Genomic DNA, 12,964 nt, shown 5'->3' on the forward strand with positions numbered 1-12,964 from the left:
GGCGCCTGTAGTCCCAGCTACTCGGGAGGCTGAGGCAGGAGAATGGCGTGAACCCGGAAGGCAGAGCTTGCAGTGAGCTGAGGTCTGGCCACTGCACTCCAGCCTGGGCAACAGAGTGAGACTCAAAAAAAAAAAAAAGCCTCATATTAAAAAAAACATGTGGTACCCACTTGTAGTCCCAACTACTTGGGAGGCTGAGATAGGAGGATTGCTTGAGCCCAGGAGTTGGAGGCTGCAGTGAGCTATGATCATGCATGGGTGACAGAGTGAGACCATCTCAAAAAAAGAATATGGGTCAGAGAGTAGCGTTGGGGGTGAGTGTGGGTCAGCACTACATTGGGGGAGTTGGAGTGACTCTGTAGTGGGGTAGGGAGGTCAGCCTGAGGTTAGAGTCAGTGAGTGGTAGGTTGAAAGTCAGCCTAGCTCAAACTTTGCACTTCCTGTGACTCCTGTTTCTCTGTCCCCAACAGGGGGTGGTTGGCCCCTCAGGCCCTCCTGGCCCCCCAGGATTCCCCGGCGACCCTGGTCCACAGGTAAGAGACTCCCACTGGGGTGTATACTTTCCAGAGGAGTGAGGTTTGGGGCTGGGAGCATGATGGTCTGAACACAGATATGAGGGCGTGGCACTCGGGAACACCATCTCAGGGCTGGCGCTGACCTCTTCTGTTCTCTGTCTCCCATCTGTGAACTATTTCTCCGGTTCCCCTTGTGTTTCTGCGGCCTACTCTTTGCTTTTCTTCTTTTGCCTGTCTCTGTCTCTGCGTGTCTTTCATCTCTCTCTTTCTCCTGTTGTGACTCTGTCTCTGTCTCTCTTCTGTCTCTCTCTGTGGGTCTCTGTCTCTCTCCCTCCCCCCATCTGTCTATCTTTGCCTCTCTCTCTATTTCTCCATCTCTGTCTCTTTACCTGGCTTTTCTGTCTGTCTGTCTCTCTTTGTTTCTGTCTCTGTATGTCGCTACATCTGCCTCCATCCTTCTCTGTCTTTCTCCCCCTTCTCTTTGTCTCTGTCCCCATCTCTGTCTTTTCCTTTCCCCGTCTCTCTATTTCTCTCTCTCTCTTTCCTTGCCATGATCCCTCTTTGATTCTGTCTGTCTCTCTCCATCTCTTCCTCTCTCTCTCCTTCTGACTCATCCTTCTGTGCCTCCCCTGTCTTCGCTCTCTCTCCCTCTCTCCCTGTCTCCACCTCTCTTCCCCCATCCCTCTCTCAGGGCCCTGCTGGCCTCCCGGGAATCCCCGGCATTGATGGGATCCGAGGCCCACCGGGCACTGTGATCATGATGCCGGTAAGGAGATGGAGTGGTCCAGCCTTGGGGAGCGGAGTCCTGGTCCAGGAGGGGGCTCTCCTGGGGGCTTCCCTCACCGCTAAATTCCTCCCAGTTCCAGTTTGCAGGCGGCTCCTTTAAAGGACCCCCAGTCTCATTCCAGCAGGCCCAGGCTCAGGCAGTTCTGCAGCAGACTCAGGTGAGTGGGAGGTGTGGACATAGTGGGAGGAACCCCAGAGAGTGATACAGCCTGGGCGTAAGGAGGGGCTGGGCAGGAGAGGGGGGATATTTTTCTCCTGTAGATGCCTCTGTGGGGAATGTTGGGGGTCTTGTGGGAGGCCCCAGGCTCTGATTCCTCTGTCTTTCCAGCTCTCTATGAAAGGTCCCCCTGGTCCAGTGGGGCTCACTGGGCGCCCAGGCCCTGTGGTGAGTAAGGGGACTACTGCATGGAGGGGGCGGTGCATGCCGTTAGTGGAGAAGAATCATCTTCTAACCACACTTCTCCATCTCTCCTCCCCCAAGGGTCTCCCCGGGTATCCAGGTCTGAAAGGAGAGGCGGGAGCAGAAGGGCCACAGGTGAGACTGGTGGAGATAGGGCAGGATCGGATGGGAAGAGCCTTCCCCCAGGACCACAGGACACAGTGCTGGATGGGGAAAATGCCAAAGGGGCTGGGGATACCCTTGCAATTCATGACTTCCCTAGAGAATGGCGGCTCATGTCTGGAATCCCAGCACTTTGGGAGGCCGAGGTGGGAGGATTGCTTGAGGCCAGGAGTTCAAGACCAGTCTGGGCAACATAGGGAGACCCTGTCTATACAATAAATAAACATGTCCTTCCAAGCTGGGTACAGTGTCACACCCTTGTAGCCTCAGCTACTTGGGAGACTGAGGAGGGAGTATTGCTTGAGCCCAGGTGTCCAGCCTGGGCAATATAGCAAGACCCCATCTGTAATTTTTTTTAGTACAATAGAATAAGTCCCTCTTTCTTCTTATTTTCCTTTCCTTCCTCCTTTTCTCTTTCTTCTAGGGTCCCCGAGGCCTGCAGGGACCTCATGGACCCCCTGGCCGAGTGGGCAAGATGGTGAGTGACAGCAAGGTCCCCAGACCACCCCTTATCCATCCCTCGACACCCAACATGAGCCTTGGCTTTGTGACCTTGGAGTCTGCTGGTGTCGTTAGTGGGACAAGAGTGCTGAAGGTGGAGAATGGCAGCTCCGCTAAGCATGTGGTAAAGGAATCTGGCCAGGCTGTAGAGTCAGGAAGGACTTGCCTGCAGGAGTGACGCTTGCCCGGAGATCTGAAATAGAGCCGGATGAACGGATGGGGAAGTGGAAGAAACAGCATGGCAAAAAAGAGGCCTGTCACATGGAAGGAAATGACAAATAAGTCAATTTCAGATAGAGTCATGCACCATATAATGGTGCTTATAAGATGATTGGCTGCGCGCAGTGGCTCACGCCTGTAATACCAGCACTTTGAGAGGCCGAGGCAGGTGGATCATTTGAGGTTAGGAGTTTGAGATCAGCCTGGTCAACATGGGGAAACCCTGTCCCTACTAAAAATACAAAAATTAGCCGGGCATGGCAGCGTGCGCCTGCAATCCCAGCTACTTGGAAGGCTGAGGCATGAGAATGGCTTGAATCTGGGAAGCAGAGGTTGCAGTGAGCCACTGCACTCTAGCTTGGGTGACAGAGTGAGACTGTGTCTCAAATAATAATAATAATAAGTTATACATATGTTTTATATATATAATATAAATATATAAAACATATAAAATAAGTTATATATATGTTATATATATATATATTTAAATACGTAAAACATATATATAACTCCAGCCTGGGCAACAGAGAATGACTGTCTCAAAAAAAAAAAAAAAATCAACCATGGCATAGTGGCTCATATCTGTAATCCCAGCACTTTAGGAAGCTGAGGTGAAAGGACGGCGTGAGCCCAGGAGTTTGAGACCAGCCTGGGCAACATGGCGAAACCCGGTGTCTGCACAAAATACAAATAAAAAATTAGCCAGGCGTGGTGGTGTGCACCTGTAGTCCCAGCTATTTGAGAGGCTGAGGTGGGAGGATTGCTTGAGCCAGGAGTTCAAAGCTGTGTTGAGTCATGATCATGCCACTGCACTCCAGCCTGGGCAAGAGAGCAAGACCTCAGCTCTAGAATATATAAATACATTTTTAAAAATAATATCTTAGCCTGGGTGTGGTGGCTCGTGCCTATAATTCCAGCAGTTTAGGAGGCTGAGGCGTGTGGATTGCTTGAGTTCAGGAGTTCGAGACCAGCCTGAGCAACAGGATGAAACCCCCATCATCGCTACCAAAAATACAAAAAATTAGCCAGACATGGTGGCATGCACCTGTGGTCCCAGCTACTCATGAGGCTGAGGTTGCAGTGAGCTGAGAACGTGCCACTGCACTCCAACCTGAGTGATAGAGTGAGACCCTGTCTAAAAAAAAAATCTTGATGATGTTGATGATGATGATGAAGTTGGGTTCCTAATTTGGGGGAGGGTTCATCATTGACTCTTGGGCTCACTTTCTCCATAGGGCCGCCCTGGAGCAGATGGGGCTCGGGGCCTCCCAGGGGACACCGGACCTAAGGTAGGTGATGGGGCTGAGGTAAGACTTCGTGGGGGCTGTCAGGCTTATGGGGTCAAGGCTCACTGGTGTCTCTGGACAGGGTGATCGTGGCTTCGATGGCCTCCCAGGGCTGCCTGGTGAGAAGGGCCAAAGGGTGAGTGTGTGAGGTCCCTCCCCCAGATCTAAGCCCTCCTCCCAGTATTCAACTCCCCGTTCTCCTTCCTCAGTATCAGAGTCATGATCCCCGTGTCACTCCTCACACCTCATCTGCCTTCCCAGGGGGCTGTTCTCTCCACCCACACCCTTCCACTCTGAACTCCCCTCTGTTCCCTCTCCAGGGTGATTTTGGCCATGTAGGGCAACCCGGTCCCCCAGGAGAGGACGGTGAGAGGGTAAGTTTGGAAGAGTTAGGGCCTGGTTTGGAGAGTAAGTTTGGAAGCCTGAATGAGAATCAGAGAGGAAGATCTGGAGGTCTCAGTGGCCAGCCTGAGAGCTGGGGACACATTGTGGGGTGAGGAGGTGAGACTTGCAGGTCTAGGATTGGAGTCAGGTGCTTGAATGGAATCCCATGGACTTAGTCTGCAGGTTTCCAGGGATCTTGGTTTAATTCCAAGACCCCCTGGAAGGGGCTGCCCAGATGAGAGGAGGTGGCTCTCCCAGGGTTATATCTTCCTGTTCCCAAGTAATGATACTTTCCCACAGGGATCAGAGGGACCTTCAGGGCCCACTGGCCAGGCTGGGGAGCCGGTGAGTATCAGGGATCCCTGGGCCCCTTGCTTGGTGCAGGGGAGGGAGTCAGGACTCCCAGGGCCCCAGGACTTACAGGCTCCCGGGAACTCATAAGGCCAGACAGAGGTGATGTGGAGATAATTCACCTGCTCCCTTGCAGGGTCCACGAGGACTGATTGGCCCCAGAGGCTCCCCTGGCCCCACGGGTCGCCCGGTGAGTGTCACTGGCTCTCTGCATCCCTGTCTGTCTTTTTGTTTGTTTGTTTTGAGATTAGGGTCTCACTCTGTTGCCCAGCCTGGAGAGCAGTGGTGAGATCTCAGCTCACTGCAACCTCCGCCTCCTGGGTTCAAGCGATTCTCATGCTTCAGCCTCCTGAGTAGCTGGGACTACAGGCACCCAAAATCACACCTGGCTAATTTTTGTATTTTTAGTAGAGATGGGGTTTCACCATGTTGGTCAGGCTGGTCTCGAACTCCTGGCCTCAAGCAATCCTCTCAAAGTGCTGAGATTACAGGTCTGAGCCACTGTTCCCAGCCCCTATATGTCTTTTTTTTTCTCACTTTTCTGCCCTCTGCATGTCCATATCTGTTGTGGCTTCTATGCCTGCTCAACTTTCTTTTTCTTTCTTTCTTCCTTTCTTTTTTCGACAGAGTTTTGTTCTTGTTGCCCAGGCTGGAGTGTAATGGCGTGATCTCTGCTCACTGCAACCTCCGCCTCACAAGTTCAAGCTATTCTTCTGCCTCAGCCTCCTGAGTAGCTGGGATCACACGCTTGGCTAATTTTTGTGTTTTTAGTAAAAACGGGGTTTCACCATGTTGGCCAGGCTGGTCTTAAACTCCCAACCTCAGGTGATCCGCCCGCCTCAGCCTCCCAAAATGCTGGGATTACAAACATGAGCTGCAGTGCGGGGCCCCGCCCACCTTTCCACCTGCATCTCTCGGTGTCTCAGACTCAGGCTCCCCACTTGTTGCTCTGTCTTGGGCTCACATCCTCTTTCCCCCTAGGGTGTGACTGGAATTGACGGTGCTCCTGGTGCCAAAGGCAATGTGGTACGTGCCTTGTGCCCTCTGACCCCGATTGTCCACATCCCTATTCCCTTCCATGACTGACCCCCCCCAAGTCAATTTCACTAACGCCTCAGCACCATGACCCCTCTCAGCTTCACTGAAACCCCACTTTCTCCTCAGGGTCCTCCAGGAGAACCAGGCCCTCCGGGACAGCAGGGAAACCATGGGTCCCAGGTTTGGACTATCTTTCCCAATAATGGGGCATGGGAGTGGTCAGTTGAGACCTTAGACCACGCCCAGGCTTCCCAACCTCCACACTCACCGCTTCTTTCTTATGCCTTCCCTCATCTTCTTTTTCTGTCCCCAGGGACTCCCCGGTCCCCAGGGACTCATCGGCACTCCTGGGGAGAAGGTGAGTGACAGCTCCACCTACCGTAACCTCCTCAAGTCTCCTTCCTTCAACTCTGTTGCCAGGAAAATCTTCCCACCAGGACCCCTCTGTTAGCTCTGGATAGTGATAAACTGCAGCATTCCCTAAGCCAGCCCAGAGTTACAAAGTGTCCTTGTTGGGGAAGGATTGGTTGCAAGAAACAGAAACCCACCAAGGCTAGTGCACATAAGGGATATTGTCAGGATACAGAGAGCCCACAGAAGCCTGTCACAGAAGATATTACCAAGATGTACAGGCCCTGTGGGCTCATCTTTGTTCCCTGGCACATCTGCTTCCGCCTTCCCTGGCAGACACACTTCTTTCTGCACATATCTTTTTTTGGGGGGGCGGGGACAGGGTCTCACTCTGTCACCCAGGCTGGAGCGCAGTGGCTCAATAACGCCTCACTTCAGCCTTGACTTCCCTGGGCGCAGGTGATTCTCCCACCTCAGTCACCCGAGTAGCTGGGACTATCGGCGCATGCCACCATGCCTGGCTAATTTTTCTTCTCTCTTTTTTTTTTTCTTTTTTGTAGAGATGGGGTCTCCCTGTGTTGCCCAGGCTGGTCGTGAACTCTTGGGCTCAAGCAGTTCATCTGCCTTGGCCCCCCAAAATGCTGGGATTACAGGCGAAAGCCATGATGCCCAACTGGGCATTTTTAAAGAGAGGGGTGTGCCTATGAATCCTCTATTTCAATATGTCTTTTGCACTGTTTTAATTCAATTTTATTTATTATCTTTGTGGGTACAGAGTAGGTATAAACGTATGGAGTACATGAGATGTTTTGATACAGGGATGCGCATAAAGAATCATGTCATGGAGAATGGGGTATCTGTCCCCTCAAGTGTTTATTCTTTGTGTTACAAACAATAGTTAAATTATTTTAGTTTTTTTTCTTTTTCTTCTTTTCTTTCTTCTTTTTTGAGACGGAGTGCAGTGGCGCAATCTCGGTTCACTGTAAGCTCCGCCCCCTGGGTTTCACGCCATTCTCCTGCCTCAGACTCCCGAGTAGCTGGCACTACAGGCGCCCGCCACTACACCCGGCTAATTTTTTGCGTATTTAGTAGAGACGGGGTTTCACTGTGTTAGCCAGGATGGTCTCGATCTCTTGACCTAGTGATCCACCTGCCTCAGCCTCCCAAAGTGCTGGGATTACAGGCGTGAGCCACCATGCCCAGCAGTATATATATATATATTTTTTTGATGGAATTTCACTCTTGTTGTCCAGGCTGGAGTGCAATGGCATGATCTCAGCTCACTACAACCTCCGCCTCCCATGTTCAAGTGATTCACCTACCTCAACCTCCCAAGTAGCTGGGATTACAGGTGCCCACCACTACGCCCAGCTAATTTTTGTATTTTTAGTAGAAACGGGGTTTCACCATATTGGTCAGGCTGGTCTCGAACTCCTGACCTCAGGTGATCCACCCTCCTTGGCCTCCTAAAGTGCTGGAATTATAGGCGTGAGCCACTGCACCTGGCCTCTTTTAGTTATTTTTAAATGTACAATTAAATTATTACCCGAAGCCAGGCACAGTGGCTCACGCCTGTAATCTCAACACTTTGGGAGGCCGAGGCAGGCGGATCACCAAGGTGGCCTGGCCAGCATAGTGAAACCCCGTCTCTAATAAAATTACAAAAATTAGCCAGGTGCTGAAGTCCCAGTTACTCCAGAAGCTGAGGCAGAAGAATCACTTGAACCTGGGAAGAGGTTGCAGTGAGCCGAGATCGTGCTACTGCACTCCAACCTGGGTGACATGTAATTGACTACAGTCACCCTCTTGGGCTATCAATCTTGTACTATTTTTATATTCTTCCTTGCAACCTTCCCAGAAGCAGTGGATTTCTGAGGATCAGAGAGGGAAATAGGCTTGCCTGGGGTCACACAGCAAGTTTGGGCAGAGCTGGGATAGATTTCCTGGCCAGTGAGGTCTGCTTATTTCTTAACCTTGAGGCGGCTGCATGTCTGCATAGATCTGATCCTAGGGGTGCTCCAGGGCTCTGAGCACCTCTGTCTCTCCCCTGCTGTTCATCTTCTTTCAGGGTCCCCCTGGAAACCCAGGAATTCCAGGCCTCCCAGGAGCCGATGGCCCTCCGGTAAGAACCACGAGCTGGGAAAAGCAGGAAGGAGAAGGGGGAAGCTTGGGAACTGGAATGGCAAGTTTTTGGTCTCTGACAACTTAGAATGTTTCTTCCCCAGGGTCACCCAGGACATGAGGGCCCCATGGGAGAGAAAGGGGCCCAGGTGAGTGACCAGGAGGTTAGGCTGGGTTGGGGATGAGGGTCGGGAGGCAGGGCATGGAGTCAGGGGCCACAGAGGAGAGAGATGAGGACTCTTAGAATGTGGAAAGGACTGTCTGGAATGGCACTGACCTTATCTTCCTCCCAGGGTCCACCAGGGTCGGCAGGCCCTGCAGGCTATCCTGGACCTCGGGGAGTGAAGGTAGGTGATACCGGGGGCTTGCAGGTAGGAGTGATTTACCAGCTTTGGGTTCAGGGATGCGACGCAGCTCCATCGGGAACTTCTGAATGTGTGGAGAGGGGAATCAGTTGGTCAGGCCAGATGTCGTGGGACTGTGGTTTGGAGCTGTACAGCCAAGGACAGCCTTACAGTGTGGTTGTCACCTTGTCACCTTGTTGTTGAAAACAGCTAAACCCATTAGAGGCCGAACACATTTATTTCTTTTTTCTTTTTTTCTTTTTCTTTTTTCTTTTTTTCAAGACAGAGTCTCGCTTTGTCACCTAGGCTGGAGTGCAGTGGAGTGATCTCGGTTCACTGCAACCTCTGCCTCCTCCCTGATTCAAGCGATTCTCCTGCGTCAGCTTCCCGAGTAGCTGGGACTACAGGCATGCACCACCAGGCCCGGGTAATTTTTGTATTTTTAGTAGAGACAGGGTTTCACCATGTTGGCCAGGTTGGTCTCGAACTCCTGACCTCAGGTGATCCACCCTCCTTGGCTTCTCAAAGTGGCTGGGATTACAGGCATGAGCCACTGCGCCTGGCCCAAGGGTTGTGTTAACCCAAACTCAGAATCACATAATCTATATGCACAGTAATTCTGGGTTAAGCCAAGAGCTGCACCTTGGCTAAATAGAGGTGCAGGGGCATTAGACAAGCTTAGACACACTATAATCAAGGAATTGGCTATACTGTAGCAGGCACAGAGTCTGGCAAGGATCACCCTCAGAGTTACATTGTAGGCAAGCATAGTTACATTTTTTATCTTTTGTTGTTTTTGGTTTTGTTTTTGAGACCTGGTTCTGCTCTTGTTGCCCAGGCTGGAGTGCAGGGGCACCATCTGGGCTCATCGCAACCTCTGCCTCCCGGGTTCAAATGATTCTCCTGTCTCAGCCTCTCGAGTAGCAGTATTACAGGCATGTGCCACCATGCCTGGCTAATTTTTGTATTTTTAATAGAGAAAGGGTTTCTCCGTTGGTCAGTCTGGTCTTGAACTCCTGACCTCAGGTGATCCGCCTGCCTTGGCCTCTCAAAGTGCTGAGATTACAGGCGTGAGCCACCACACCCAGCCCTAAACGTTTTATTTTTTTAGAGACAGGGTCTTCTGTGTTGTCCAGGCTGGAATATATAGCATAATCATGGCTCATTGCAGCCTTCAACTCCTGTGCTCAAGTAATCCCCTCATTTTAGCCTCCTGAATCGCTAGGACTATGGGCGTTTGCCACCAGGCTTGGCAGGTTTTTTCGTTTGATCACTCACTGCAGCCTGGAGCTCCCAAGCTCAATGAATCCTCCTACGTCACCCTCCCAGGTAGCTGGAACTACAGGTGCACGTCACCACATCTGGCTACTTTTTGTTCTTTTTTGTACTTTTTGTATAGATGAGGTTTTCCTATGTTGCCCAGGCTGGTCTGGAACTCCCGGGCTCAAGCAATCCTCCAACCTCTGCCTCCCAAAATGTTGGGATTACAGGCGTGAGCCACCATGCCCAGCTTCTAGTTACATTAATTGACCCCTAGTTGAGTCTAGTTACATTGTAACAAGTCCCTACCCTGTAGTAGTTGAGTCTAGTTACATTGTAGCTAAAGCTAGAGAACAACTTGCAGCCAAGCTCAGTTACATTGTTTCTCTGTGGCTGGAGACTAACCACATGGATTGTATTGGATCCAAGTGCATTATCATTGTAGCCACTGAGCTCAGAGATGTTGCAGCCAAGCGCAGTTTTCAGAGTTTGGTATGAGCAGCATCCAGACTTGTACTAAGTGCTGTCTCCATAGCCAAGCACAGAGTCGCCTTGTAGCTGGCACAATGGGGAACATTCCTTTGCCTTTATAATGAGGTCCGGCCCTGGAATGTTCATCCTCTTTCTTCTGCCAGAAGGAACTGTGGACAAAGCGTCTCCAGGAGATGGGAATCACTTACTTGGAAATTTGGCCTTCCCCGCACACCCCCGCACAGATGACCTTGGGAGGCCTCCAGTGGGGAGGGAGGGGTCTCTGGGGAAAGATCGTTTCTTCTGAAGCTGCCCCTCCCAGCTTCTGCCTAGCATCCTCTTGGGACTTTCCTGGCTGCTTTAGAGCAGGGGACTGAGTTTGGGTTCCTTCTTAAGCAGGGAAGAAGCTTGAGAGCTTTTTTATTTTTCAGGGCACTTCAGGCAACCGGGGCCTCCAGGGGGAGAAAGGCGAGAAGGTGAGGAGAGAAGGAATTCACCAGAGGAGAGGGAGCCCCAATCATGGGGTCCTGGCTGTGTCCCTTCCCCGAGGCCCTCACTTCTGGCCTCTGTCTCTCTCACCCAGGGAGAGGACGGCTTCCCGGGCTTCAAGGGCGATGTGGGGCTCAAAGGTGATCGGGTAAGACCAGCTCCAGATGAGGGGTGGTGTGGGTCTGGGGGGCTCGGGGAAGATGGGAAGGGGATGAGCTGGGGCTAGACAGAGCAGGAAGGACAAAAGATGGATATTAAAGACTCTCCTTTTTCTTCCAGGGGAAACCCGGAGCTCCAGGTCCCCGGGGAGAGGACGGTCCCGAGGGGCTGAAGGGGCAGGCAGGGAAGGCTGGCGAGGAGGGGCCCCCAGGCTCAGCTGGGGAGAAGGTAAATGACTCCACCCTCCAGCCTCCCACAGTCAAGAGGTCTCCAACCTTTTCCCTCTGCCCTTTGCCCTTTGCCCTTTTATTAAACCTTCGACCTCAGGAGGTTGCTACCATCCTTGTCATCTTTAATTCCTCAGCTCAGCATTATAGAGCAATTTAATGCACCTGACTTATGTGTTTATCTCCATAACCAACACATGCAATAGGCATTTTCATCCCATTTTACAGACAAGGAAAACTGAGACTTGGAATGGCTGATTGACCTGCCTGAGGATATGCCCCTAGCAGGCAGGAGCGAGGACTTGAACTTTGTTTCCCTGACTTCCATCCCATTAGCCCATCCACCATGCCCCAGCCAGCCGGACCTTTCCTCCTCTGACCTCCAGGTTGCAATTTCTGACCTTTGTCCCATAACCTCTCTGCAGGGCAAGCTTGGGGTACCAGGCCTCCCAGGTTATCCAGGACGCCCTGGACCTAAGGTAGGAAACTGGGGGTGGAGGTGGAGATGGAGATGGGCAGGATTCAGAGACTAACATCCAGGGGTCCAGGCTGTGGTCTTGGGGGATGAGCTGCCCACCCCAAGGGCCATTGAGAGAATGTAAAATGTGGGCTTTGGCCAGGCATAGTGGCTCACGCCTATAATCCCAGCACCCTGAGAGACTGAAGTGAGAGGATTGCTTGAGCCCAGGAGTTCAAGACTAGACTGGGCAACATGGCAAAACGTTGTCTCTACAAAAACATACAAAAATGAGCCAGATGTGGCCAGGTGCGGTGGCTCGTGGCTGTAATCCCAACACTTTGGGAGGCAGAGGCAGGCGGATCACTCAAGGCCAGGAGTTCGAGACCAGCCTGACCAACATGGAGAAACCCCGTCCCTACTAAAAATTCAAAATTAGCCAGGCATGGTGGCGCATACCTGTAATCCCAGCCACTCAGGAGGCTGAAGCAGGAGAATTGCTTGAACCCACGAGGCAGAGGTTGCAGTGAGCCAAGATCATGCCATTGCACTACAGCCTGGGCAACAAGAATGAAACTCCATCTAAAGAAAAAAATAAATAAATAGCCAGATGTGGCCGGGCGCAGTGGCTCACAGCTGTAATCCCCACAATTTGGGAGGCAGAGGCAGGTGAATCACTTGAGGTCAGGAGTTTAAGACCAGCCTGGCCAATGTGATGAAACCCTGTCACTACTAAAAATACAAAAAAATTAGCTGGGCATAGTAGCATGCACCTGTAATCCCAGCTACCCAAGAGGCTGAGGCAGGAGAATTGTTTGCCACTGCACCCCAGCCTGGGTGACAGAGGAGTACTCCGTCTCAAAATTGTTTTTAAAAGTGAGCTTTGGCATCAGGCAGACTTGGGCTCAAATATCCTCTTACCTGCTACGCGATCTTGGGCAAGTTTCTTGAGCCTGTTTTCTCTGCTGTGAAACAGACGTCCCAGTAATTTCCATCTCATCAATTTGATTATAATAATGTTGATAATGGTGATGATGACAGTGATTATAAAACTGTAGGATCCTTTCATGTGGCGTGATTAAGTTTCATTCACCAACAATATCAGTTAAAGGGGAAAATCATAGAATCATAAAATACACATAGTACATATCTTGAATTAATTATAACTTACAGTCAAATGTACTCATGCAAAAACGTCCTTATATAAAAACATAACATTTGTTTGCCAATGTTTTGATGAGTGAGGATACTGATGAGATTCATTTTTCTGCCTAAACTATACCCATATTGTATCACTGATGAGTTCTGTTTCTATAGAGTAGAGGAGGAACCTGAAGACATTTGGGGCTGGGTGCAGTGGTTCACGCCTGTAATCCCAGCACTTTGGGAGGCCGAGACGGGCGGATCACGAGGTCAGGAGATTGAGACCATCCTGGCTAACAC

The 12,964-nt window shown here is 51.2% G+C and overlaps 1 protein-coding gene across 1 annotated transcript in view; it reads left to right on the forward strand.

Moving 5' to 3' along the window:
* Positions 1-12,964, forward strand: part of COL5A3 (collagen, type V, alpha 3) — a 53,110-nt gene that overhangs the window by 12,784 nt on the left and 27,362 nt on the right. The window contains exons 14-34 of the mRNA XM_011954960.1: positions 471-533; positions 1,207-1,281; positions 1,376-1,459; positions 1,630-1,686; positions 1,783-1,836; positions 2,288-2,341; positions 3,819-3,872; positions 3,952-4,005; positions 4,190-4,243; positions 4,554-4,598; positions 4,741-4,794; positions 5,586-5,630; positions 5,769-5,822; positions 5,956-6,000; positions 8,062-8,115; positions 8,219-8,263; positions 8,408-8,461; positions 10,621-10,665; positions 10,773-10,826; positions 10,958-11,065; positions 11,490-11,543. Coding sequence (XP_011810350.1) covers positions 471-533; positions 1,207-1,281; positions 1,376-1,459; positions 1,630-1,686; positions 1,783-1,836; positions 2,288-2,341; positions 3,819-3,872; positions 3,952-4,005; positions 4,190-4,243; positions 4,554-4,598; positions 4,741-4,794; positions 5,586-5,630; positions 5,769-5,822; positions 5,956-6,000; positions 8,062-8,115; positions 8,219-8,263; positions 8,408-8,461; positions 10,621-10,665; positions 10,773-10,826; positions 10,958-11,065; positions 11,490-11,543 — 1,206 coding nt within the window. The remainder of the gene's footprint in view (positions 1-470; positions 534-1,206; positions 1,282-1,375; positions 1,460-1,629; positions 1,687-1,782; positions 1,837-2,287; positions 2,342-3,818; positions 3,873-3,951; positions 4,006-4,189; positions 4,244-4,553; positions 4,599-4,740; positions 4,795-5,585; positions 5,631-5,768; positions 5,823-5,955; positions 6,001-8,061; positions 8,116-8,218; positions 8,264-8,407; positions 8,462-10,620; positions 10,666-10,772; positions 10,827-10,957; positions 11,066-11,489; positions 11,544-12,964) is intronic.

This window comes from Colobus angolensis, unplaced genomic scaffold (assembly GCF_000951035.1).
Source record: "Colobus angolensis palliatus isolate OR3802 unplaced genomic scaffold, Cang.pa_1.0 Scaffold39, whole genome shotgun sequence".
Taxonomy (NCBI): domain Eukaryota; kingdom Metazoa; phylum Chordata; class Mammalia; order Primates; family Cercopithecidae; genus Colobus; species Colobus angolensis.